This window comes from Penicillium manginii (assembly GCF_028828005.1).
Source record: "Penicillium manginii strain IBT 31320 chromosome Unknown utg000004l:1.0-7231830.0:1.0-7236170.0, whole genome shotgun sequence".
In the NCBI taxonomy this organism is placed as follows: Eukaryota; Fungi; Ascomycota; class Eurotiomycetes; order Eurotiales; family Aspergillaceae; genus Penicillium; species Penicillium manginii.
The window spans coordinates 3704066-3727984 of record NW_026643105.1 but is presented as its reverse complement, the minus strand read 5'-3'; the positions used below and the strand labels follow the sequence as shown (position 1 = coordinate 3727984).

General features: G+C 50.7%; 11 protein-coding genes across 11 annotated transcripts; 5 read left to right on the top strand and 6 right to left on the bottom strand.

The window, feature by feature from the left end:
* Positions 1 to 16: 16 nt before the first annotated feature.
* N7533_005103 (exosome non-catalytic core subunit RRP42) lies at positions 17 to 1239 on the top strand (the record flags this gene model as incomplete). The annotated part of the gene is made up of 2 exons (XM_057101753.1): positions 17 to 535; positions 622 to 1239. 2 exons carry the CDS (start codon positions 17 to 19, stop codon positions 1237 to 1239), a joined length of 1137 nt encoding a protein of 378 aa, XP_056961383.1.
* Positions 1240 to 1591: 352 nt separating this feature from the next.
* N7533_005102 (uncharacterized protein) lies at positions 1592 to 2467 on the bottom strand (the record flags this gene model as incomplete). The annotated part of the gene is made up of 2 exons (XM_057101752.1): positions 1592 to 1972; positions 2072 to 2467. The coding sequence occupies 2 exons, from the start codon at positions 2465 to 2467 to the stop codon at positions 1592 to 1594; spliced, it is 777 nt and encodes a 258-aa protein (XP_056961382.1).
* Positions 2468 to 3639: 1172 nt separating this feature from the next.
* N7533_005101 (Cytochrome c class IA/ IB) lies at positions 3640 to 4684 on the top strand (the record flags this gene model as incomplete). The annotated part of the gene is made up of 5 exons (XM_057101751.1): positions 3640 to 3667; positions 3771 to 4225; positions 4285 to 4443; positions 4504 to 4598; positions 4660 to 4684. 5 exons carry the CDS (start codon positions 3640 to 3642, stop codon positions 4682 to 4684), a joined length of 762 nt encoding a protein of 253 aa, XP_056961381.1.
* Positions 4685 to 5679: 995 nt separating this feature from the next.
* N7533_005100 (uncharacterized protein) lies at positions 5680 to 7808 on the top strand (the record flags this gene model as incomplete). The annotated part of the gene is made up of 2 exons (XM_057101750.1): positions 5680 to 6418; positions 6517 to 7808. 2 exons carry the CDS (start codon positions 5680 to 5682, stop codon positions 7806 to 7808), a joined length of 2031 nt encoding a protein of 676 aa, XP_056961380.1.
* A 626-nt stretch (positions 7809 to 8434) lies between these two features.
* N7533_005099 (DUF3237 domain-containing protein) lies at positions 8435 to 9184 on the bottom strand (the record flags this gene model as incomplete). The annotated part of the gene is made up of 4 exons (XM_057101749.1): positions 8435 to 8488; positions 8556 to 8626; positions 8683 to 8892; positions 8977 to 9184. The coding sequence occupies 4 exons, from the start codon at positions 9182 to 9184 to the stop codon at positions 8435 to 8437; spliced, it is 543 nt and encodes a 180-aa protein (XP_056961379.1).
* A 641-nt stretch (positions 9185 to 9825) lies between these two features.
* On the bottom strand, positions 9826 to 11240 carry N7533_005098 (tyrosinase family protein; the record flags this gene model as incomplete). The annotated part of the gene is made up of 4 exons (XM_057101748.1): positions 9826 to 10417; positions 10483 to 10554; positions 10634 to 10719; positions 10776 to 11240. 4 exons carry the CDS (start codon positions 11238 to 11240, stop codon positions 9826 to 9828), a joined length of 1215 nt encoding a protein of 404 aa, XP_056961378.1.
* A 988-nt stretch (positions 11241 to 12228) lies between these two features.
* Positions 12229 to 13455, bottom strand: N7533_005097 (NAD(P)/FAD-dependent oxidoreductase; the record flags this gene model as incomplete). Its single annotated transcript, XM_057101747.1, has 1 exon — positions 12229 to 13455. One exon carries the CDS (start codon positions 13453 to 13455, stop codon positions 12229 to 12231), a length of 1227 nt encoding a protein of 408 aa, XP_056961377.1.
* A 367-nt stretch (positions 13456 to 13822) lies between these two features.
* Positions 13823 to 15869, top strand: N7533_005096 (uncharacterized protein; the record flags this gene model as incomplete). Its single annotated transcript, XM_057101746.1, has 3 exons — positions 13823 to 14800; positions 14898 to 15187; positions 15251 to 15869. The coding sequence occupies 3 exons, from the start codon at positions 13823 to 13825 to the stop codon at positions 15867 to 15869; spliced, it is 1887 nt and encodes a 628-aa protein (XP_056961376.1).
* Positions 15870 to 16209: 340 nt separating this feature from the next.
* N7533_005095 (NADP-dependent oxidoreductase) lies at positions 16210 to 17157 on the bottom strand (the record flags this gene model as incomplete). Its single annotated transcript, XM_057101745.1, has 1 exon — positions 16210 to 17157. One exon carries the CDS (start codon positions 17155 to 17157, stop codon positions 16210 to 16212), a length of 948 nt encoding a protein of 315 aa, XP_056961375.1.
* Positions 17158 to 19875: 2718 nt separating this feature from the next.
* N7533_005094 (arginyltransferase) lies at positions 19876 to 21902 on the bottom strand (the record flags this gene model as incomplete). The annotated part of the gene is made up of 9 exons (XM_057101744.1): positions 19876 to 20001; positions 20074 to 20336; positions 20448 to 20513; positions 20577 to 20674; positions 20734 to 21138; positions 21194 to 21379; positions 21471 to 21546; positions 21622 to 21666; positions 21848 to 21902. The coding sequence occupies 9 exons, from the start codon at positions 21900 to 21902 to the stop codon at positions 19876 to 19878; spliced, it is 1320 nt and encodes a 439-aa protein (XP_056961374.1).
* Positions 21903 to 23045: 1143 nt separating this feature from the next.
* On the top strand, positions 23046 to 23636 carry N7533_005093 (NUDIX hydrolase; the record flags this gene model as incomplete). Its single annotated transcript, XM_057101743.1, has 1 exon — positions 23046 to 23636. One exon carries the CDS (start codon positions 23046 to 23048, stop codon positions 23634 to 23636), a length of 591 nt encoding a protein of 196 aa, XP_056961373.1.
* Positions 23637 to 23919: the final 283 nt, after the last annotated feature.

The following is a 23919-nucleotide window of genomic DNA, read 5'->3' as shown; positions in this document are numbered from 1 at the left end:
GAGTCCATCTCCCAAAATGTCCAACCAAAGACAAGCCTCCTCCGCCTCGCAAACCCCGCACCTCTCCCCAGCCGAGCTCTCCTACCTCTACACCTCACTCTCGCTCCCAAAATCCCCCATCCGCCCCGATGGCCGCTCACCAACTCAATTCCGCCCCCTGACAGCCGAATCAAACATCCTCCCCGGCACAAACGGCAGCGCGCGCATCGGATTCGCGGACGGAACGCAGGCCATCGTCGGCGTGAAGGCGGAGGTTGAAAAGACCGTTCTGTCGACCGATACGCTTGCGTCTGGGGAAGGGGGGGAGTCGACGGCTGCGACTTCGGGCCATGGGTCGTGGGTGCAGATGTCTATTGAGATCCCTGGGTTTCGGGACGACGATGCGCTGCCGGTATTTTTGTCGGAGATGATGCGCGAGTCGTTGGTTGGGGCTGTTGTTGAGGGTGGGGATGGGGGTGGTGATGTTATGATGGCTGGTGGGTTGAAGGGGAGGTTGGTTATTAATAAACGGTGGCATTGGCGACTGTATATTGACGTGAGTTTTTTTTTTTCGAAAATTGCGATTGCGCGTCTCTGTCCACGGGAAAGAGAGGAACTTATACTAATGCTAATGCTATATAGGTGCTGCTTCTCTCTCAACCACTCTCATATCCGCTGCCACTGCTCTCTCTCACGACACATCTCGCTCTTTTGTCGACCAAGTTGCCGAAACTGAAGTCGCAAGGTGAGGAGGACCCTTTCTTCGACGACGACTGGGAGGTTGCGGAGTATTTGTACCCGCGTGGTTCGAAGCTGAAGGCTACTTCCGGTCTTGCGTCACAATATGTTCGACCCCCGGTGACGCTGCTTGTTGTCTCTGTCGGCGAGAATGTGATTTTCGATCCGAGCAGGGAAGAAATTGCCGTCGCGGACGCAGTTCTTGCCATCTCTGTTACTAGAGATACGGAGGCTGGGAACTTGAAATTGCTTTCTATTCGCACCATCGACCCGCCTTCTCGTCTTACGCAGCCTGCTGTGCCTAACTCTGAGAATGTGAATATGCTCGGTGCCACTGCTCCGACGGAGGATATTGCTGTTCTGAACCCGGCGACTGGGGAAGAGGAGGTTCCTGGTGTGTGGAGGCCTCGGCGGGGTGGTGTTAAGCGCAGTGTTATTGCGAATATGATCAAGACGGTGCTGAAGAAGGGTGGGGTTGGTGAAGAGGTGCTGGAGGGGTTGGAGGGTGTTGAGGTTGAATGATCTTGCTTGTTTACTTCTTTGTCTCTGATTACTTCTTGTTTCTATAGGATTGAGGACGGGCTGGCGTTTTGTTCTGAGAAGGCTTGATTGATTCTTATACCATATCTTGCAATGCAATGAGAGGCGATTCATGACCATGTCTTTCAAGTCGCTTATTTCCATAATAAGGTCTACTAATATACAGATGGAGTGTATATCCACATTGACATCTCCGCGGGCGCAAATAACACCGCCCCAGTCATTCCCTATATCATACTGCCAACTCTGCCAGCACAGATTCTGCTCGGGGGCAGCAATGGCAACGTAATTTCCCCAACCCACTCCATCCACTTACGGGATGAGAGGCGAGAAATTACCAAATGCCCAGCCACTTCTTAGTGGGCTTCTTGTTTCCCTCCCAATCAACGAACTCGCCCTCCGCAGTCTGAACAGCAACAGGTGACTGATCATCGGTAGCCGGAGGCTGAGGAAGGTCTTTCTCACTAGGCTCCTCCATACCGTGCGCGACACGGTACTGCCTGCGCTTCTCGGCGTCCTCGATGCGACGGTGGCGTTGCTCACGCACGCGCATGGAGTTGTGCTGCACGTCCATGCGGTAGACGGCCAGGGCCTGGGAGATCGTGCTGAAAGGCGAGGTGAAGAGGGCAGACCAGGGCGGGAGAAGGTGAGCGAAGGGGGAGCTGGCTTTGAAGTTTGTGGTGAAGGTGAATGTTGCCAGGGAAGTTAGGATGCCCTGTAGATATATCTATGAGTATGTGATGTGATGGATGCAATGCGGTGGGATGCAAGAAGGACTTGGGCTTGAATTCGGGCATTGAGAGTATGTACGTACCATTGCGATCCACACATGAATCCACTTGCTCGTCAAGAACTTGTGCATAACCGTTCCCTCTGGCGGGAACATGCTGGGGTATTGCTTTTTATTCTGCGCTTCGCGCTGCTCGGCTGTGAGGCGGGGGCCATAGTTGATGGGTTGGCCGGAGGGCGAGGTGCGGGCCGGATTGACGAGGCGCTGCGGGTGTGAAGGAGGTCGGAACTTGTCTGGTTGACTGAGTGTTCGGCTCTTGTCGGTTGTCCTACCCTTTGATACAGGGCTGGTGGAAGAAAAGCATTGGCGCGATGCGCGGGTGGTCAGGCCGATATGCTGCTGTTGTTGCAAGGTCCGCAGGGTCCGCGCAGTGGGGAGTCCTCGCGGTAAGAGGAAATGTGGAATCGAAGCGGGCGGCATGGTGGTTGTGTAGTGACCTAGATCAATTGTTCCAGGACTTTTGCTTTGCTTGCAGCAATTCCCGTCTCGGCCGGCGAGAATATCAGTCAGCTGACTTGTTGGCACTGTTTGCACTAACTGGGCCAATATCTCCACGTGACCTTGCGGCGTCTGCAGGCGCCGACGAACAATCTCGGGCCGCGAAAACCCTTAGGAACTGCACCTGCAAGCGCCCGTTTACATTCCTCGGCAGAAGCAAAATTTGCTCTGCTTTTAGCCGGGGCCATCAGGTACGGGACATTCCTAACGCCCGTATCCACAGTCGTACGATTTGGTCTCCCCGTGCATGCCTATTCTTACTCTCCGCTTGTGTGCCTATATCGTATACCCTGGTGACTATAATTACGGATATGGTGGGCTATTACAACCTTAGTCTTAAGGCGACACAGGATTCTCAGAGGCTCCTCCATGTGTACTCCGTACTCCGTACAAAAGTTGGCCATGTCTGTTGGAGGATCCACTGCTGCTGGGTCAACTCCGGGAAAGCGGATCAAAGCGGGCGAATTATGGACTGCGTATTTCGAAGCCCCGGTGGACCGAAAAAGGTGCGCGACCGTGTCTAAGGGGGCTGAAAGGGATTTCACCCCTGTTGACATCCAAGGGGCAGTAGACTAGCATTGGGCCCTGGGTCAATTGGAATAATTGGAATAATTTGAAGCAATCAAGGCTGGCTGGGAAGAGCGGGAGGAAAACTGGCTAACCAGGGACGCATGAAGGAGAATGATTAGCCATGAGGTCATTTCCCGGTGGCTGAGAGCTTTTCGGAAGGAGGCAGATAGTATATGGTAAAGTAGAGTCACAATTTGCAACACTCAACTATGGCCTGAAGTGTATGGAAGTGTATGTACAGTTATAGTGTATACTTCACACTCAATGATATCTGAATAACATACCCTTAAATAGCATTCACCATCAAAATATGCGTTGTGGTCACTCACCGAAGGCTCCCGGTTGCGCCCGCCGTGCTGAATTAGCAAAACGCTGATTGGCTGACGGGACCAGATCACGGGGACCGGGAGGCGCGGTACAAATAATTGCGAAAACTGTTTCTGGGAAAATCTTGCTTTTCTGTCATCTTCATCTCCAGTCTGTACAGTCAATTCCCCTTCAATTACCTTTAATAATCTTTCATAATGGGCAAGGAAGCTTCTTTCGCACCCGGTAAGCTCCTCTTGTCTTCCTCCCTTTTTTTCTGCCTCGCGAGCATCGACCCTGGCCTGGATTCTGGGCTGGTCAGGAACAACTGGCTGCTCGTGTGAAGCAGAGAGACGAGAACTGGCGACGAGATGGCCTCTAAATGGCCTACCGATCATGACCTTGGTCATGGTGACTGTCGTGTGTGTTTGCCAACCGCTGTCACTTGACGGCGCACCTTCGGCTCGCACCTTCGATCTGATCGCGACACGTCCAAACTCTCTCGTTTCGCACCTTCTACGAGACTCTCCAGCAATCGCTTCCTCGCTTCACACAGCAAGTCACCAAACCAGACCTAATCCACGCGCTTTGAAATCCCCCATCGCCATGACGACCTTTGATGTGTTGTGCACATTGGCCATCAGCGATGAGCGCGAAGCCGAGCTGGCGGCCGAGGCAGCAAAGAAAAACAACGTCAACGATACCATAGTTATAGCTATGGCGACCAGCAGCATAAACAACAGCAGCATCGCTAACCCGACTTTCACTCCAGGTGACTCTGCCAAGGGCGCCAAGCTTTTCCAGGTAAGCTCTCCTTCTGTCTACTCAAGCGAGACGGAGAAACTAACATTGAACGTTTCTAGACTCGCTGTGCTCAGTGCCACACTGTCGAGAGCGGTGCTCCCCACAAGGTCGGCCCCAACCTGCACGGCCTCTTCGGCCGTAAGACCGGCCAGGCCGACGGCTACGCCTACACCGACGCCAACAAGCAGGCCGGTGTCACTTGGGACGAGACCTCTCTGGTAAGAAGCCGCTCAATTTAGACCGCGAAAGACACGCCGCTAACTCGCATCGCCCTACAGTTCAAGTACCTCGAGAACCCCAAGAAGTTCATCCCCGGTACCAAGATGGCCTTTGGTGGTCTCAAGAAGACCAAGGAGCGCAACGACCTCATCACGTATGTTTACCAGCCACAACTCAGAACAATACAAGATCCCTTGCTAATACACACGTCACAGTTACCTCAAGGAGTCCACCGCTTAAATGACTTGACGCTTTTATTACCCACACGGCATTTTCGTTCTTGTTTTCTCACACCCCGTCTCTGGATCAAATAGACGTCTGGGATTGGTTTTGGCGCCGTGGGCCGATTCCCGGGCATTCGAGGGAGCGGGCATGTAATTTTATCTCAGATTACCAAAGGTTGACCCGCAATAGATTTGAATTCTTCTCTCTTATATCCTCATTTCCCCATTCTCCGTGTTCGTAAATAGCCGCACATTGCTGCAGGTACCTTCGGTGAGTCGGCCGATCATGGAACAAGGTCGGCATGGGCTTGCGTCAAACCTGGGGCATATGGGGACGATTTGGGGACTACCTCAAGGTACTTAAAGCCTGGCGCAGGGGGTGGCAAAGAGCTCGAACGAGTCAAGCACATACCAGAGGGAAGAGGGCGTGTTTCAGTGAGATCCATTGCGACACATCGATTGGGCGACAATGGCGGTCAGGCAGGAGAATGGTGTACCGTGCATGTCGCTACAAAGTTGTTCGTTACAAGGTTTGCACACATTCACCACAAACTTACAGGCAACAGTGAGTGAGATACCTGATCAGTACTTTATCGGTACCTCACCAGTACTTTTGAAGATCTCCGCTCGCCAGCACTTGAGGGCACCCATGTACACCACATGACCTGGATTGCTTAGTATTGATTGGCCCAGCCTCCTCTGCAAGGTGAGGAGTTCCTCGATCTCCCGCATTGCTCGACGAGGCGCAATCTTCTTCATCGTCTCTGATAAATCGTTACGAAGTCGCGGATTGACTGCTTGTTCCCGTCACTGGTTGATGGTCATTCACCTATTGTCAACTCCACTCTAGGCTACCCAGCATACACTTCACTTCCACCATCAACAACTCCCCCCCACCACCACCTCTGTCGCATCGCTTCTGGTCGCATCACAAGTTCTAGGCGCGCGGGGTCGATTAATCCCCAGCCATCTTCTCTTGTCTCTCAAAATCACCACCGATTCAACCAGCATATGCAGTTTGTCTTGCGCGTTATCACTAACCGCCTAGACGACACTACTACAACTCTCCCAGCCACTCGGCCCACCAAATATTCTGATCGCAAAGACGCCTGCGCTGCGTCACTGCGATCTGCCGATCTGAAGCGCCAACCTCACAGTACGCCGTCCACTATGTTGGACCAGTTAGACAACGTCTTCGACGACCATCCGTCGCTGGAGGCCTCACTTGAGGACTTTGAGAACAACAGCAATGCGCATCGCTCCCCGCTTTACGGCCTGCCATCGCAGCACTCGGGCTTCCGCTCTGAAGAGTCGGATGAGGAGCCGGATGAGGAGCTGGACGAGACACCCACAGATGACCGTTGGTCACCCCCTGGCCTTGGCATACGACAACACGATTATGTTCAAGGGAGTGGATGGTACCGTCACCAGCCCTATGCGCAACAGCGTAATTTCCACGATCGTCCGGACTTGAAACCCACATTTGGTCGTCTCAGCGTGTCGCCAAATGCGTCGCGCGAACCTAGCCCGCAATATGAAGATGCGCCTGAAGCCCCCGTCAAGGGAAGAGCAAGTGAGTATGCCGAAAAAGGTGATGTTTCCATTGCTGCCAATGTACCCTTGCCAAAGGGAGCAGGTACCCCACAGATAGGACGATCCCCCAGTCCCCCTCCTGCGCAACGTCCCGGCGCGACTCGTGAGGGCCCCGACGATGACGGATTGGGTTTTGGCGCGGAGAATCTGAGCAACTGTAGGCACTGCCTGATCTGGGTCTAACATCCCTACTGGAGACGTGGAAAACACTGACTTGTTCATCTTGCGCATGGCGATAAGACATTCGATTCGCAGTACGTGCAGAAGTCCAGCATCGCGAACCTATCACCGCCATCTGCAGCTACTTGCGCAACAAGTTCGAGCATATGACGAGTTCAAAATCCAATACCACTCTCTCGGTATTGGTCATGTTGGTTGCGGTCGCCTTCATGCGCGCTCTATTCCTCCCAGGTCTACCGCAGTCCATCCCGGATCTGGTGAAGCTATCGAGCTTCGCGCGTTCATTTGAGCCATTGATCTATTACTCCGAGAATGGCGTCCAACAGATCGGTACTCTGCAAGAAACCGGGGTCGCCGTTTGGGACCTTAGTGAGTCGGTGCGCGGCACAAACATGACTAGCGCGCCTATTATCGTGCGTCAATTAGATGAGCTGTCTGATTCACTCAAGTCTTTATCGCTGGAGTTGACACGTTTCTTTGCAAACGTCGACTCGGATATTGACTCCATCCTGATCGTGATGGACTGGGCCAAGCGTGAGCTCGAAGCTTTATCTGGACAACCTCCAAGCTCTTTACCTACCGTTGTTTTCGACAATGTGCACAACATGTTCTCGCGATTAGGCGCGCTCGAGCGTTCCACAGAGCTGGCCGGCGGTGGCGTAACAACACCATTTGGACATGTCGTGATGGCAGTCTTCGGCCAAACATCCGCACAGCGCACCCGCGCAACCCTCACACGAACCTTCAGCGAATTCCTCGCCGTCCTTGAAGAATCAATCAACAGCGAATTGACCCACTCAACCGCTCTTTTCGCCTTATTTGAATCAATAGATCGGCAGTTTCTGAACCTGCAGCGCACGGTCGTCCGTGAATCCGATGCGCAAGAACGCGCTGAGGGAGAGATGCTTAGCTCCCTCTGGACTCGCGTCCTTGGACCCAACGCTGCAGTCGTTCGCAAGTACGAAAAGAATAAGAAGCTTCTTGCCAACGTTCGGAGCCGCACTGTCGCAAACAAACACTTGCTTGTTGATCATCGCGGTCGTCTCCTCACCCTCAAGGTGAATCTGGAAACGCTCCGACGGAAGCTAGTCAGCCCGCTTGTGCGACGCAATGACTCAGTCAGTTTTGTCGGTGTGGATGGGGGCTCTTCGGGTGCCGGCAATTCCCATGCGGGACGCATGCTCGGTCCCGTCGAGGCAGTTATTGATGGGCAGATCCGTGGGTTGGAGGGTACACACGACTACCTGCGATCTGTGCGGGAACGCCAGAAAGCGAAGTTGATGGAGATGGTCTATGGTTCCGGGAGGAAAGCCCCGTCGTCAATGTTTGCAGGTCTGGAGGGACACGAGGACGCGATTGATGGGTAACGGACTAGTATCATGTGGTGTCGTAGGCTTGTACCTTATCAGGATTTGTCGCTCTTGCTCCCCTTTCTCTCTAACATCCCCCCTCTCCTCCACCTAAATCGGATATGGTCTCATTCATTTCTTATTTCTTATCTCTTTTCTTCCTCATGCTCGGCGTTTTATTTCTCCTTCTAAGGGGCCCCGTTGACGGGCTCGGATGGTGTCTGGGCATTCTTTTTGGTGGATGCCACTCACACACGGAAGGAGGGCATCAACTGGTAACTATTCCGGATCACATAATAGGGGCAGGTTTTGAGGCGGCTGGCGTTTCCATCTTCTCCTTATACTCTCTCCTTTTGTCTTTGACCTCGGCTCGAACCCTGATTTCTCATATATCTGTGGTTTTTCTTTTTATGGGTGCACAGGGTGAATGTGGGCGCGTGAGGTAAAAGGATAGATATAGGGTGGCACATATTCGTTCATGTCTTTTATTTTTCCTTTTTGTAAGGAATGCATCTTATTTCAAACTCTATTTGGAAGCAGTGTAGAGTCTACCTAGTACGTGTATTTCCCTTTATCGGATTCTAGAATCTTTCACATGCTGGCCTGATGATACTCTAGGCCCCGGGGCTATCTTAATCTTAGAGCTAAGCTACTGTCGTCGAACTGACAAAGGAAGTCGAATTCCAGTCAGAGGCATACTATAATCAGGTCAAAACTGCAACTTCGTAGTACTAGTCACTAAAAGAAGAGTCGAGAGGGACTTACGTTCCAAGCATCAATTCTCAACAGGCTAACGTTCTTAGTGGTTGGGATACCCGACGTCAAGAGTCCAACCGCTATAGTAAGAAGTCAGTTGTCAAATTTCCCCAGCGAATTAGAAGAAAAAACCCACCAAGGACATTATTCAGCCAATAATACTTCTTACTGGCTGTTTCAAAGACAATTCGTAGATGCAGATGACCATCTGGCCCCTTTGGCCCAGATGTCCGAATATAGATGTCAGCGCCATCATTAGTTCGCAGATTGTATCGCGTGTCTGCTGAAAAGATGTTTGTCCGGGGATCAATGAGGCCCCAGTCTGCTCCGACGTCGAGAATCTTGCCTATATAGAATTTTAAATATCCTCATTAGCTTCCTCGATTCCTAAAAGCCTAGTGGTAGTAGTATACATCGCGGGAATTCTCACCCGAGAGATGGGGTCCGGTAAAGTTACCCCCGACGATGGGAATTGCCTTTCGTATACCGTGCGGACCAGCAACTTCGGTCATGAGGTTACCGTCACACTCAACATAGGCAGTGTAGAGGAATTGGAGGCTCGGGGGCTCAGGTGTGACGGCAGTGGAGAGGGCCAGTCGTGCGCAAAGGAGCACAGAGAATAAACGGACCATTAACATGGTCCAGTTGTTTTGAAAAGACATAGTCAATGGCGAGTAGGTAAAGAGATCATGAACAGATCAATTTGTCGAAAGAGAAGAAAATGGTTTCCAAACCAATCTGTCCAGAGGAACATTCTGCCTTTATGTTGAAGGAAGAGAAAGCCCCCGGCTGATCTTCGGAATATCCGCCTTCTACCAACTACCGAGCCCCGCATTATTGAAACGGTCATTACACAACCCACACACTGATCTTCGAATTCATAGCCCTATAAAGGAGACGACAAATTGAGTCGATTGGAGGATCTTATTTTCCACACGAAGATCTTGTAGATCCACCTCATACCGAGGCATTTTGCTCGCCTGCCCTATCGTATGCCGGATTCTGCTGCCGACCCCAGATCGCACTAGTAGCTCCTCCGCATTTCTAAAGCTCCCGCTAACCCCAAGCTTCAAGGTATTATCATTGGTTTGTGATACTCTCCAGAACTCATATTTGTCGATAGCCCTTGTCTACTTCTTTCTCTCTCTCCTTGTTTCCAGAATTTGTGTCTTCTATTGAGATGTTATTTGTTTCTATTTCCACAATCTCTCACGAGTGTCAACTACTAGTATAGATAGGCTCATTTCGTTCCACCGTGGCCCTATATCATAGCACAAGGTCATACATAGATATAACAATACGGCCCAGCTGTAGTGCTCATTATATCCCTCATGGCAATGGGATCCTCACCCGCAAACCCAACATCGATAACCGTATCAAGCGTGGTATTCGCCGAGGGAGGATCGTTCAAAAATGTCCCCGTCCCCGAAATAGCATCCCCGCGCCTCTCCCAATCCAAATTCTGCCAAATCCACCAAACATAGTCGATCATACTGTGGTGGTGCCAGAAAGCAGGATCGCTCGGACTGACAAAGACATCACGGCCGGGATCGCCGCCCATCGCGAAATGGCCGCCGCCGTGGACGCCGATGAGTCCCGAGTCCGGGAATCCCTGCATGGTCATTTCGAAGTCCCAGACGTCATTGCTCTGCGTGATGAGGGCCACAATGTCGCTGAATTTGTTGGATTTTTTCAATATCGCGCTCGTCAGGTCGCGGCGTAGACACCGGGGGTTGTAGTCTGAGGGTGTGGGCTCGCGCTCACGTCGCGGCCGGGTTCGACTAGATCTGCCGGTCCCATGCTGAGTATGTAGTCTTTGAAAGGGCCAGTTGTTACGCAGCCTCCGCCGCTGCCGGCGGGAAGATAGATATCTGGGTGTCCGTGAAGTGTTAATTTGACGTCGGGTTGGTCGGGGATGGATACGCCGTTGCCTGACATGGAAGTGTCGCTTCCATCGAAGACTTCGGATTTCTCCATGTCGTCCACGTCGGCGCCCCAATTCCAATATCTGGTTCAGAGGGTGTGTTTAGTTGTGGTTTCTTTCAAGAGACTTGGTTATGTATACTAGTAATTATCGGTATACTTACGGTATATCGCCGTTATAGCCACACTCATTTCTCAAGGCTTGTTCAAAACTCCAAACAAAATGTCTGTGCCATGCCAAAAATGTTCCCTTCTCGAAGTTAGCGATTATGTTAATATCATAAGAACAGTCGATTTTTGACACACCGTATAATGAATTATAAGCGTTTGGTTGATATGAGTAGCCACAAAGTCATCATATCGTGACATGGTTCCCGGAGCAAGCTCATTGGGTGTTTGAGATGGTAAATCCTGCAAGCAAAGCACGGAGTTGATATAAGCCTTCTTCTCGTTCCGGGTGAAGGCCCTCCAATCACGACGCATTCTCATGGTTTGCTGAGTACATCCCTCGTGTCGCAGGGGGGCATGTGTGACATCAGAAATCACTGAATCGCGCGCGATCTCAGCTAGCCGCTGAAGCTGAAATTCCGCAATTGCTGACGAAATAAATGCCCCAGTGCCTGTGGGCAGGATTGAAGTTGAAGACTCTGATAGAGACGGAAATGAAGAAGATCTGCTCCCATGAGCATATTTAGGAATGGAAGGGATTGCACATGTTTGCAGAGCAAGCAGGATGCTAATCGCGAGTACTGGCAAATTGGCGGTAACCATGGCGGCCCAGCAGGTACCCGGAATGGGCGGGTACTATTAGTAAGTGATACTCGGTATATAAAGTGGGCTTCTCGAATGGAAGAAAAAAAACTAAACTCGCACAATGACCACGAGGGTGTCCAGCTAGATAAGCAATTCGATTGCACCTGCATCCGACCACGATCGCCGATTTATTTCGGACTACATAGTGGGGGACCGGGAACCTTACTGATGCTGAAGCGAGTCCTGGTAAAACGTGCCTGCCGGGATCTGCTTGCCTCCATCTCCCCCGAGGCGGGGGGCCTGCTGCGGGTGACTGGGGTCCTTTGGGGTCCCTTTGGGCCCTTCCCGCAGGGGCTCCACCGGGCTGAACTTGGGCCTCCCAAGTGCCTGAAGCTTTGGTGAACCCCTAAGCCTACCCTCCCCCGGTTCCGTCCCATCCTCCACTTGGAAACACGAGCAGACGGAACAGATCTCGTCTATTTTCTACATTTAGAGTCATCGTGGTATGGAAGTTCTTAGATCATCCCGTTATCGAGGATGGAAAGCACATGGTATCTGATCTCAGTCTCCACTTGGTTGCAGCTCCTTAAGCAACTAGGGCTCGGAACAGCCAGGGTAGACCAGGCTAGTAGGCTAGTTAAATGAGTTGTCAATCGACACTTCTCTAGCTGCTTTTTCTGCTAATGAAGGTGTTGAGTTTGATTGGATACAATTCACAGACGGCTCGTAATGACTGCCAATACTCATCCTGCGCACTCGGCCAAGTTGCGGTGGCTCGGAGTAATACCTTCAAATGGAATATCTTTCGTATTTCTCCGAGATGACTTTGTATAGCTATTAAAATTTCTAGGTTGGAGCGGGTGGTAATTATTCCAATAATTTGGGTTACATCGTTCGACAGCCTAGATCGTGGAATCATGCGATACTTAGTATATAATTATATTCATAATAGAAGTGGCGATGTAAGAAAAAAAAATCTATCAAGTGCTCAGCCTTGCAGGCAAATCTATGAAACCGCTTTCAAAAGCTGCTCAAATAGCGCGTCAGAGTCAGGCCCAATTGGATTGGCCATGGTAATCGCTTCTTCGGCATTCTCGGGTGGATAAATTAGCTTTTGGTTGATCAAGCATTTGACTCGTTTCGCCACGTCCCCGGTCAGCTTGACTTTTCTATCCCAGCCCCCAGCGATAACGGTGCCCCAGGCGCCCAGATCCAAGCAGCAATTATAACTAGGCTGATCGTATAGTACGAGAGCCTCGCCAAGGAGTTCCGCAGCGGCATTGTGACCAGATACACGACCCAGGGAAAGAGCATGCTGGCAGGACATCAAGGCAAAGTGACCCTTGTCATCGGCAGCCGCCTGAGCAGTGTCACCCGTAGCGAAGATATTCCTGAATGATGAAACGCGAAGGTTCCCATCCACCAAAAGGCGCGCCAGGCCGTCCTTGGGGGCGGGAATCTGTTGAGTCAAGGGCGAAGCTCTCACACCAGCGGTCCAAATAGCCGTGTTGGTTTCAATGCGTTCCCCGGACGCAAGAGTGACACCACTGCCATCGATAGCGGAGACAAGGGATCCAAGCTTAACCTCGATGCCGAGTTCGTTCAAAGCCTGAGTAATGATAGGGCGCGGACCTGCGCCGAGCTCAGGGCCAAGCTCATTTGCGCCCTCGACAACCAAGATCCTGGTATTTGAATTTGGCAGTCGCTTGGGCAGCTCGGTGGCTAGCTCGATTCCAGTGAAGCCGGCGCCACATACGACGATTGTGTCACGGGCAAGGCTTGCTGGGAGCGAGCCAAGGCTTTGGAGATGCGATTCAAGCTTCACTGCCGAGTCTAAGGAATCGATATCAAATGCATGCTCGTGAATGCCAGGAATCGACTTGGGTCGCACGACAGAACTTCCAGCTGCTAGGATCATACGGTCGTAGCTGATGGTTGACTCGGTACCGGTGGGTGAATGGACAAGGACGGTGTTGTTCTCGGCGCTGATGGTATGAACGAAACCTTGGACAAATTGAATGCCTGCTTCTTTAAAAAGAGTCTCGACAGAGTGGGTCATCTCGGAGGAATTGGCCTCATAGAGGCGTGGTCGAATGACCAGAGATGGCTCCGGGGCAATGACCAAGATTTCGAGCTCATTCTCTCTTTGAGTGAGTTTCGCGAGGCGTTTGGCAGCAAGAGCACTCCAGATGCCGGCAAAACCGGTTCCGATGATGATGATCTTCTTTGACATTTTTTTTCGAATTTTGGTGGTGGTTTCAAGAAGATGAGTTCGCAGTGTTCTATCAAACTCTTTCCGTACCTAGGTAGCGTTGTACAATGATAGTGTGTACTGGCAGTGGTAGTACTCCCTCTACACTATTATATAGTGAATCAAGTTCAATTTCTAGACACAAATTGACTCAGCCTACTAGGCTATCCGATCAAGCAGGAAATATGAAGTGGCGATACAGAGAAGTTGAACTTCTACCCTCGGGTACTCTACTAAGTCAAGTTACTATGGAGTCACGGGTATCCGCCTTGGCCGAGTGTGGATACCCGACGAGTCCCCGAGAGCAACTTGAGTACCCGCATTTCTACAACTCCGACGATCTGCCGTCATGGCATCTTCTCATGTCATGTCACCTCCCCAGAATTCTAGAGCTACGCGCTCATCTTTGGCCTGTCTACCGTGTCGCTCGCGACACCTGAAATGCGACGGAAAGCGACCAGTTTGCGCCCGTTGCTCTGAATCTGACCAACAATGCCACTATGCTCGATCGCGTCGCGGCGGTTTAGATCGCGCGGCGTTGGCAGAGCGTCGCAAACGACTTTCGGGCGTCGATACCACTGATACCGAGCCGGTTACAATCGCAGGCAACTGGAGCCCACAAAGGATCGTGGGAGTTCAAGGCGAGCTGGATCTCACGTCACAATTCATCGAGGCAAACTTCGACAAAGGCGGGGGTCTGCTCGATGGGGTAGGGTTTGGCAATACGACCTCCAATGTCGACTCACCAGGATCTGCGACCTCTTTTCAGGTCCAAATGAGCAACATAGAGAAGGACCCACTGGTGCATTCTTACTACAAGAGCTTCCATCGATTCCACCCTCTTCTCCTACCCCGACGCCACATGACTAGACACTACCAAAATCCGAACCACCACCTGAGCCTGAAACCGCTGATCGCAGCCATGCGCCTCATTGGATATATTTACAACTTTCGGGAATGGTCATCCGCATTGCAAGACCACGTGGAAACATGTCTAGCCCAGGCCATGCCGTCAGATCCAGTCTTGGTCCAGGTTCGGCTATTATACTCTGTGGCCCTGTTTTGGTACGACCATAAAAAGCAGGCTAAAGCCGAAATAAACGATGCAATACGACTCGCCCTAGATTTGCAGATGCACCATGAAGAGTTTGCGGTCAAAAATGGGGCCGAGGATCCTGTAGTCAGCGAGAGCTGGCGACGAACATGGTGGATGCTGTACACTGTGGATGCATATTATGCAGGGACCCTGGGAACGATGGAGTTTCAAGTGATGGAGGTCGATGCAACCGTCGGGCTGCCTTGTGAAGAGCAGGAATACGAGTCGGGAGTACGTTGTCACACCCTTCTGCTTAGTCGATTTCTATAATCTACTTCTCCCTCTAGATGTCACAAGAGCATGACTCAACTCGCTGACCTTTTGATAGGTGATACCCGAACCAAAGACGGTGCAAGAATTCGATTGTCGAGAGTTTTCTTCTGAGGATACCGTATTCTCATCGTTCGCGTATCTCATCGGTGCTGTAAAATGCACGGCTATGGCGATATCCTCGGCCCCCAAAATCGCGGCAAAAGAGGACTCGTTACATGTCATTCAGGCCGCCGACTCAGCCCTCGATGGATGGCTGCTCTTTTTGCCAAAGGACCGCAAGCAAGTGATGACCAAGACTGGCGAAATCGACGAACTGATGTTTCAAGCGCATTTACTCATACATGTGTGGGTACTCTCCTCAATCATTATTTTTGCCCGAAGAACTTGGCTAATCTGGTAACAATGTAGCTCAAGTATCGGCATCCACAGACCACTCTCAGATCTAAAATTCAACCCCGTTGAAAATATCTCAAGCTGCGCTCGAGAGCCACCTGCCGATAACCCTACCCCGGAGCTGATTAATGTCCATACTGTTCGAGTCATGCGAGCAGCTGAGGCGCAGATTCGCCTTCTAGCGTTGCCGGTTCGACCATTTTACCACTCTCCCTTCACAACATGCATGATCAGCGAGGGTACGTTGGCGCTCTTATCTGCCTGTCATTTCCTGCTGAAAGGGCCCAAGCTGGCTATTGCAAGAGATCAAATTCGGATGACTATTGGTTGCCTCAAGACATTGGCCGAAATGTGGCCAAGATCTGCGAGAAATGTTCGCGAGATTCAAACTATTGCTCACCACGTGCTAGGGCTGGGGTCCAAATCCACAAGCATGAATGGAACTCCTTGTTCCAGTGACCTGCCCAATCTATCCGGCGGCAATGGCCAGGGAAGCCTGGGGTCGGAGGGCGAAGCCTCGAGCAACGACACTGATATGCTTCCTCTTTTAGGTTCTATCGATGATCTATGTGGGTGGTACAATATTGGTGATCTGGGCACCGAGTTTGCATGGGATATGAATAACGCATCATGATTTAATATTACCGAGTTCGGACAATTGCTCATCCTTTGAGCTCGTGTCAACTCGCCGGATTCCTTTTGGGCTTCTTTGAAAATTTAATAGTACTAGTACATAGTATGTAGATAAAACACAAAACATTATTACTACCTGGGCGGAAACTACGGGTCATTGTCACTTATTGAATGTTCCTTTCCAGTTTTTGCTTACTTTCTAAGATTAATAACTTGAGGTTGGACTTTTCGCTCCCGAAATGCTCTTTGCATTCGCTGGTCATGTCTCGTTAAAACATCGAAAATCATCGAAAAATTTCCTCAATAAAGGAAGAACAACCAAATCTGTTGCTATTCTACCATCACACAAAGCTGATTACAGCCTTGTTTCCACGGCCTCGTTGTCGAGCATATGCCCATGCTTTGACCGAGTCCTCAAAGGGAAATGCCTCAACTTTCAAGGGCTTAACCAATCCAGCATCAATCATTCCACCCAGCTGACCAAGTCGCTCACCCTCCGGAGAAAGAATAAAATGCTTATACCGGACACCAGGGTGATCAACCGCCTCAGGCGCCACGCCCTGACCAAAAGCCCACGAAGGCGCAGGGTCTCCAATCGTGATCAGAGCACCATCATCCTCGACAACCTTCCAACACTTTTCCAACACTTTTCCCCCAACTGTATCAAATACAAGACCCACTTTATCGAACTGTGTCTCCCACCCGTCAACCTTATAATCGAACACCTCATCCGCGCCCATACTTCTCAACGTCTCATGGTGCTGAGCCGACGCCAGACCAACAACATGAGCCCCGAACTTCCGCTTTGCAATCTGCACCGCCAGAATCCCCACGGAGCCAGACGCACCCGTGATGAAAACCCGCATGCCAGATTTGATGCCGCCATGGTCCAATAGTGCCTCATACGCCGTCAGAAGCGGAATTGGCAGCGCAGCCGCCTCTGCGTGCGATATCGAGCTCGGCTTCGGGGATACCTCATTGGCTGTACAGATCGCATATTCGGCTTGGCCCTCGCCTCGATCCGGTGAGATCATGGCGTAAATCTCGTGGCCGACTTTGAGTGGGCCGTTATAGTTTGGGCCGAGTTCTGAGACTTTGCCTGAAATGTCGTGGCCTGGGATCCGGGTTGCCCGGGCATACGGTTCGGGCCAGGTTATTTCGTCACCGGTGATACCGGCTGCGTGGACTTGGATCAGGATCTGTGTATCTTTGGGGACGGGTTTGGCGATTTCGTGGGTTGTGGCGACGGTGGGGGAGGAGGCGTCTCCGAGGATTTGGACGGCTTTCATTGTGAGTATGGTGGGGTGGGTGTTGGCTCTTTTTTGGGTGATGGGAGGTTGGATTGGGCTTTGATAGGACTTAAATGTGGAGTAGAGAGTAGGTTTCAATCCCTTATATAAGAGAAGCTGGGCTGGGTTCCTGGTGACGGAGATCCCGTCAAACAATCCCCTGGTAACAGCGGCGGGTACCCGGATTCCCGGACTGGACTGCAGGACTGCTTCGAAGTACCTGAATAGCCTAATCGTTATTCGCCATGGTGTCGACATCGTCATTTCAATCAGCAGAGGGATCGAGCCATCCCTCACTCACGGACCTTTCTCTTCAGCCCTAAGGATCAATTACTGCCCATAGAGATGAGATGGTATACTAGTAGACAAGTCGTGAAGTCGACTTCAATTTCATCCAACCGGACTGTGACATCTTATGTTCCCTTCTGAGGCGTCACGTCGCACATCATTAGTCAGTCTACACCGCTAGATCTAGCCTTCCGTCCTATGTACACACATATTTATTATCGTCTCTCTCATCTCCCCGGCATTCACACATTAAGAACAGTTCACGGATTCTAAAATAACGTTCTTGGGGACTTTTATGGAAATATTAAGCTAATATTTAGTGAGAAAGGACATACTCTGATCGCCAAGAGACTGGGTTGAGTGACTTTCCCCCCCCCACCTTTCTTGAAATTTGCAATAATACATAGTAAATTATACTCAGGTGTATATTGAACCCAACCAATCAAGAAGTGAAGAAAGCTGTTATCGTCATACAAGATCCCAAAAATGAATTGACTTATAATTTCTCGGCAAAGCGAGCCACAAAAATCATAATCCAGGTGACTATTTCCCTCCAAACAGATCCCTCAATCTTCCCATGGAAATTTGCGTCTATTTCAAGCCTAGTCCTAAGTTAATCGGAGTCGTTGAAGGGAGAATCATATGCCATTAGGTGAGCGTATGTGGAACGCCAAGCAGGAAGTATGTATTCATGGATGTACACCCGCGTTTTTTTTCGGCAATCTTGGCAGAGCCAGGGTCGCCTTATTGGCCGGAAAGAAGCATTGTTCCCTACGCGGTGGTTGAGACTGAAATATACAGGGGACGGCGGATTTGGTTAGAGCGTAGGTCAGATAGATATGCTCTTCCTAAGAGTCTACTGGTGAACAAACTACTAGTTATACTACCTGCTGGGTGGCTTGATAGAAAGTGAGGCTTGGTACATGAAATAACTTTGAATTATTGGGTAGAGACTGATATAAAGAGATATTCGTGGCCGGCGCTGTTCATGCGAGCAAGGTATGTATCCTAGTCTGAGCGGGATCCGTCGATGTTATAGAAAATGCCTCTGATGTTAATATTCCAGTGTTATGGGAGGAATTTGACCATTTTATATTGGATTTGGAACAGGTGCACACTCGTGACTAGTATCAAGCGAGTACTCAGGCCATGGTCCTAGATGATCGGGGACTAGCATTTCCTGTTTATACTGCCCCCTCTAGGATACAGGATACAGCCACTCGTATACATAATCCGAGTCGCCAATATGCTGCTTTTCCAAATCCAATACAAACTGGTCATATTCCTCTGACGGCACCGGAATATTAACATCGGATGTAGTTTCAACAATACCGATGAATGCCATTTCGGCCAGGATGTATGTCTCGAGCACAAGAGAGGTTGGCCACGGATATCACAATTTCCGGGAGATTGAGTGACGAAAGGGGAATGGGGAAACTCACGAGGCCTCCAGTATGGCTGGATCTAGATGCAGACTTATTTCAGAAGCATGGGGTCAGAAAAGCGCTTTTTCATGTCGTTCAGTCGGTTTTTTCTCTCCGGGTCGGGGTTTTCGAAGACTGCGGGTCTAAACGAGGATGTTTAGGCCCTGGTTCGCCGATTGGCGCCCATCTTGCGTCTATCGAGCATATACCCCAAGGTGAGTGAGTTGTCTGGCGTGTTCTTGCGTATCTTCCGTGTGGCGGGCATGGCGGAGTTATTTTCCTCTCATGCTCGAGGGTAGTGTGGAAATGGGACGCGGATCAGGTGTACTTATGCTGGAAGTTGGAAAAAGGCACTGTCGAGCCTACGCATTTCACCGCTGGGAACAAAACCATTGATGCTCCACAGTGTCTTTTCAAACATCCAGCAGACTGTCAGAAACAGTGTAAGCACACATGAGAACATACGCGAAAAGGGTAGAGAAATCGGAGTGATGACTATGCTATGTATCTCCCCACGCATTTTGTGTGGGGAGTTACCTAATCTACGCTAACCGTTCTTGTTCAACTCTTCGGTACTCTGCCACTCCGCCTGTTTCTTCCTTCCGACAACTGTGAGTTCTCTAGCATAGATTGTCTAGTTACCTCAAGTATTTATAGGCAGGGGGGAAACTGAGATCCACCAGAGATCAGCTCATCATGGCGTGAACTAAAGGGGGAGGTTAATTGGGGCTGGTCATGCGTACTTAAGTGCGTCCCAAGTTCAATTAGTATTCTATTGAGGTTTCTGGAATTTCCATGGGACGTGAGTAAGATCAGTCCTTCATGAGTGGCAGATCCGAAGTTTCTATTTCTTTCTATCTCTCTCGGGCAAATTGCAGTCAAGATATGCTTGTAGTCGCTGTTGAGCGCAGCAAAGGCTGCCAAGGTCTTCCAGTCCACAGCTACACTTCATGCTTTTTTTCTACCATAGCTAGCACCGTAAATCGATTTCTCTATCTGTCTATCTTCAGTCAAATAGTACGACCGCACTGTCCTTCACAATTTTCGGGCCCAGGGCCGCAGCAAGCTCGCCAACGATCCCCTTGACTGATTGCGGGTCGTTGTAGGCCATTTTTTCCCAGCCGACAAGGTCCTGCAAGTCATCATCAGTTCTTTGCTCAGTTGGATAGGCTATGGTATTCAGCCAAGGCAAATTCCAACTTACACTCAAATGCACAAATGTTCCATGGTAAAGTAGATTCCAGTTGCCCAGGTTCAATGCATTGACTTCATCCAAAGTCAGGACACCTGGCATGTGGATGTCGAATAGCGAGAGCGCTTCTTCGTTAGCGCGATCGATGGATTCCTCCTCAGTAGACGAGTCCCCGTTATTCGCAGATCGATCGCGGGATAGGGAGACATATGGACGGGTATCCAGTTTCTTGGAGAGTTCTCCATCGAGTGGGTCCCATTCGTTAGATTCGGGGTCTGCGAGAATAATCAGTAAGATAACAACTTAGGGTGCAAAGCAGAAAATGGAGTTCCACTCAGCAGGTCCGAGAGAGAGACGCGGGAAGGAAATGTGATCGACCTGCTTACCAAGGATGTACTGGGGTCGGAATGTTCCTTTGTAACGCATCTTCTGGCAGTTGTGGATGTAGTAGCCTATGAAAGTCAAAGTCAGCTTCCAGAGGTTCAGGAAATTGGTCCAGACATAGCTATACTGACCCATGTAGTAGTAAGGATAAACATTTTCCTGCGCGAAAGCAATCTCACGCAGAGCGCTCAATTTTCCAAATTCCCACTGTTCATACTCAGGATCGTAACTTGGAAAGTCAGTCCAACTATACATTTGATAGAAGAGTCCAAGGACTTAAGTACTCACAAGACATAGACAGAGCTCACTCCGCTCGGAAGCAGATCCAACACTGCTACGGCAATCAACTTTCCATCGAGGCGATAGCATTGATGCCACGAGCCCAGCTTTTTGTCCGATTCGTTCGATTTTTTCACCTCGGCAGGGGATCGCTTAATTCCAGAGCACAGGAAACGTGTGAAGTCTTTCAGCTTCCACTTAGAGAGGTCCTCCTTGTGGATGGTGGTCTGATACTTGACAAACAAATCATATTTTGCCTGCGAGGGAGAGTCGGCCTCAATGTTGACCTCGAAACGATGGGCTGGTTCTATGGCCCGCTTGGTGGATGGGTCGATGGGACGTTTGATGTGACTGTACTCGGATTCATGAACAGCGGTCAGAACATCAAAGTTACACTTGCGGAACTTCTTTTCCCTGTAGCAAATTTTTAGCAAGCAGATTGTCACATTGTAGTTGAAGGAATGCCTACTCTCGCGTCCGTGGACAGAGCCGAGCGGCCTTGCGAATGTACTCGGGGCCCAGGATGAAGTGGTTCCAGCGATTGATGGCCTTACGCTGATCCCGACGGGACTTGTAAGCCTCAGCCTCCAATCTCAGGGTGTAGTGCGGACAGCATGAACGCCGCAGATTCTGTTTGTAGTACAGATTGCCTGATCTAGATGAATATGAGTCATTGGACAGGGTGGCTTTGGGGGCGAATGAAACAAAAAGAAAGAAAGAGAGAACAAGAGGCCAATGATACGCACCGTCTCCAGCCCTGATCGACGAGAATGCCGTAGTGCTCGGGGCGCACGGCTACGGAGCTGGTGTAGTATGATGCGCCTGGACATGACGTGTCAGCCAATCTTTCCTGAAGAGGGGGGCAAACAGGTGGTAGAGATGCAGAGAATGACATACTTCCATCGTCTGATTTGCAGTAGCCACAAGAATTGCGTTGGTAGCCTGTCGGAGGGGCGAATTAATGTCAGCGATTGAAGTGGTTCGGATCGGCGTGCAAGTAGGGTAAGTTGATAATCTCCCCGCCAAGTTGGCCCCTCCAAGCGCAGCCACCACAACCAGTGGAAGCGCCACGGGGGAAGAGGGGCCTGTGTCAGTGGTTCACTGCAGGGAAGTGGAACGGTACCTAGTGGTCGGAAGAGCGACAGCTGTCGCGCGCGTTCGGCGTCAACGGGCTCCATCGGACGAGAAGGGTCAATGGATTCGAGTAGAGCAGCGCGAGCGGGTTGGCTGTTGGTTGTAGGTCGTTGGTCGGCGGTCCCGGCGGAAGCAGGAAATCGGACACTGGCTGCGTGATGCAAGCAAACACGAGTGGATCGAGGTCAGGAACGAGTAATCGTAGGGAAGGTTAGTGGAGGGGAGAAGAGAGGAGGGGGGAAGGAAGAGGGGGATATGTGCTGTGATGTCGTGGAGGGCGGAAGGGGAGAATCGCGAGATGCCACTGGCAGTGGGATGTGATGGATAGGATGTTAGTATGGCGGGGCTGTAATACTTTGTAAGAGGGGGGGAGGGGAATAAGTAGTAGAAAATTGAAGAATTGAATCGGTTTAGTCCAGTATACTGGTATATTCTATAGAAGTCTATATAATATAGCCCATAGTGAAGGTCATTCTATAGTGATGATATCTTATCTGCCACCTGAGCAGTGGTATAGCAGAGTGTAGTATAGCACTAACACATACTATAGTGTACCTATATTATAAAGTATACTATTTAGTATATAAGAGTATACTACCGATTATAATAGTATAGTATAGTATAGTATATCATACGAATAGTAGTATACTATTATAGTACTATGTTAATACGGAACTTAGTCAGTCGGCCGTAGATGCCCCTCCCACCATCCACCATCCTCCCCGTCAACCCTCTTCCTCCCAGAATCCTTTTCCTCTTACTTCTATTCACCATGTCTACCAACTTTTCTCAATCCAATACTCCCTCTGCTAGCATGAATGGGAAGACTTAACCGAGTTCTGTCCACCTATCGCCTGACCTCACCTCACCTCACCTCACCTCACGCCCCTCTCTGGGAAAAAAAATTTCCTGTTCCGAACCGCTTTCAGACGCCCCCCTCCTCCGTTAAGCTTCCTCCCGGTTAAGAGAGACCAGACCTCTCTAAAGGCTCCGCGGGAGCTTGCCCTGAGACAACCCTTTCAACTGAGGGGCCGAATTCCCTTTCTTTCTCATTTTCTCTCTTCTCTTTCCATTCCTCATTTCTCCTTTCCTTCTGGTCCGCTACACTCTTTTCTTCCATTTCTCTACTCTCCTCCATTTTCGGCACACTTTCCGACGACAACTCCACAGAACCCCCCCTTGTCGCAATGGCTCAAATACGTTCCATGGAGGCTCGCGTGGGCCGAAAGAACCAGCGTAAGTCTCCCCCCCAACTCTCCCGCACGTGGGCGAATCGCGATCGCGAGATCGACCATACCTTTCCCTCTTTCCGGTGCTCCCGAATACCGTGCCAACTCCACCACTATCTAGGCTACGGTTCAAAAGGCGAACGTCTCGTCGCCGGTGTCGTCCCCCTTTCTGCCGATAAAACCAAAGTCCTGATGATTCAATCCGCCGGACCCGGAGGCTGGGTACTCCCCAAGGGTGGGTGGGAACTCGACGAAAGCACCGCCCAGCAGGCCGCCTGCCGAGAGGCGTGGGAAGAAGCCGGTGTCGTGTGTACCGTCAATAAGGATCTGGGTCTGATCCCCGACATGCGCCCTTTTGCTCTCTTAACTGCGCAAGCCCCCAAGGCCTCCTATCAATTCTTCGAAGTAACAGTCGACCGAGAGGAAGACGACTGGCCAGAGAGGCACAAGCGCAAGCGCCAATGGGTTGGCTACACCCAGGCGGCCACCGCTCTCGCCAATCGACCCGAATTGCTAGAGGCGCTGAACCGCAGCTCCTTAAAACGGTAACCGCTGGTGTTGTTGCGATTGCTACAATCCGCTTCGTGTTCGCAATTCACATGGTCCCTGGACCAAGTGAACCCTACGGAACAATTGATATTCGGGACACCCCACCCGATTGATGACTCGACACGACCAAGAAAAAAAAGATCGGTGGCTTTGTTGCTTTTCGAACTTCTCTTTTGTCTTTTTTTCTTCCTTCTATCTTAACTTTGCATCGCATACGTCGCCTCGGCGGCCGGGCTGCTGTCTTACCCGGTCGTTTCTAACGTTAACGTGGGCGCATTAAGTT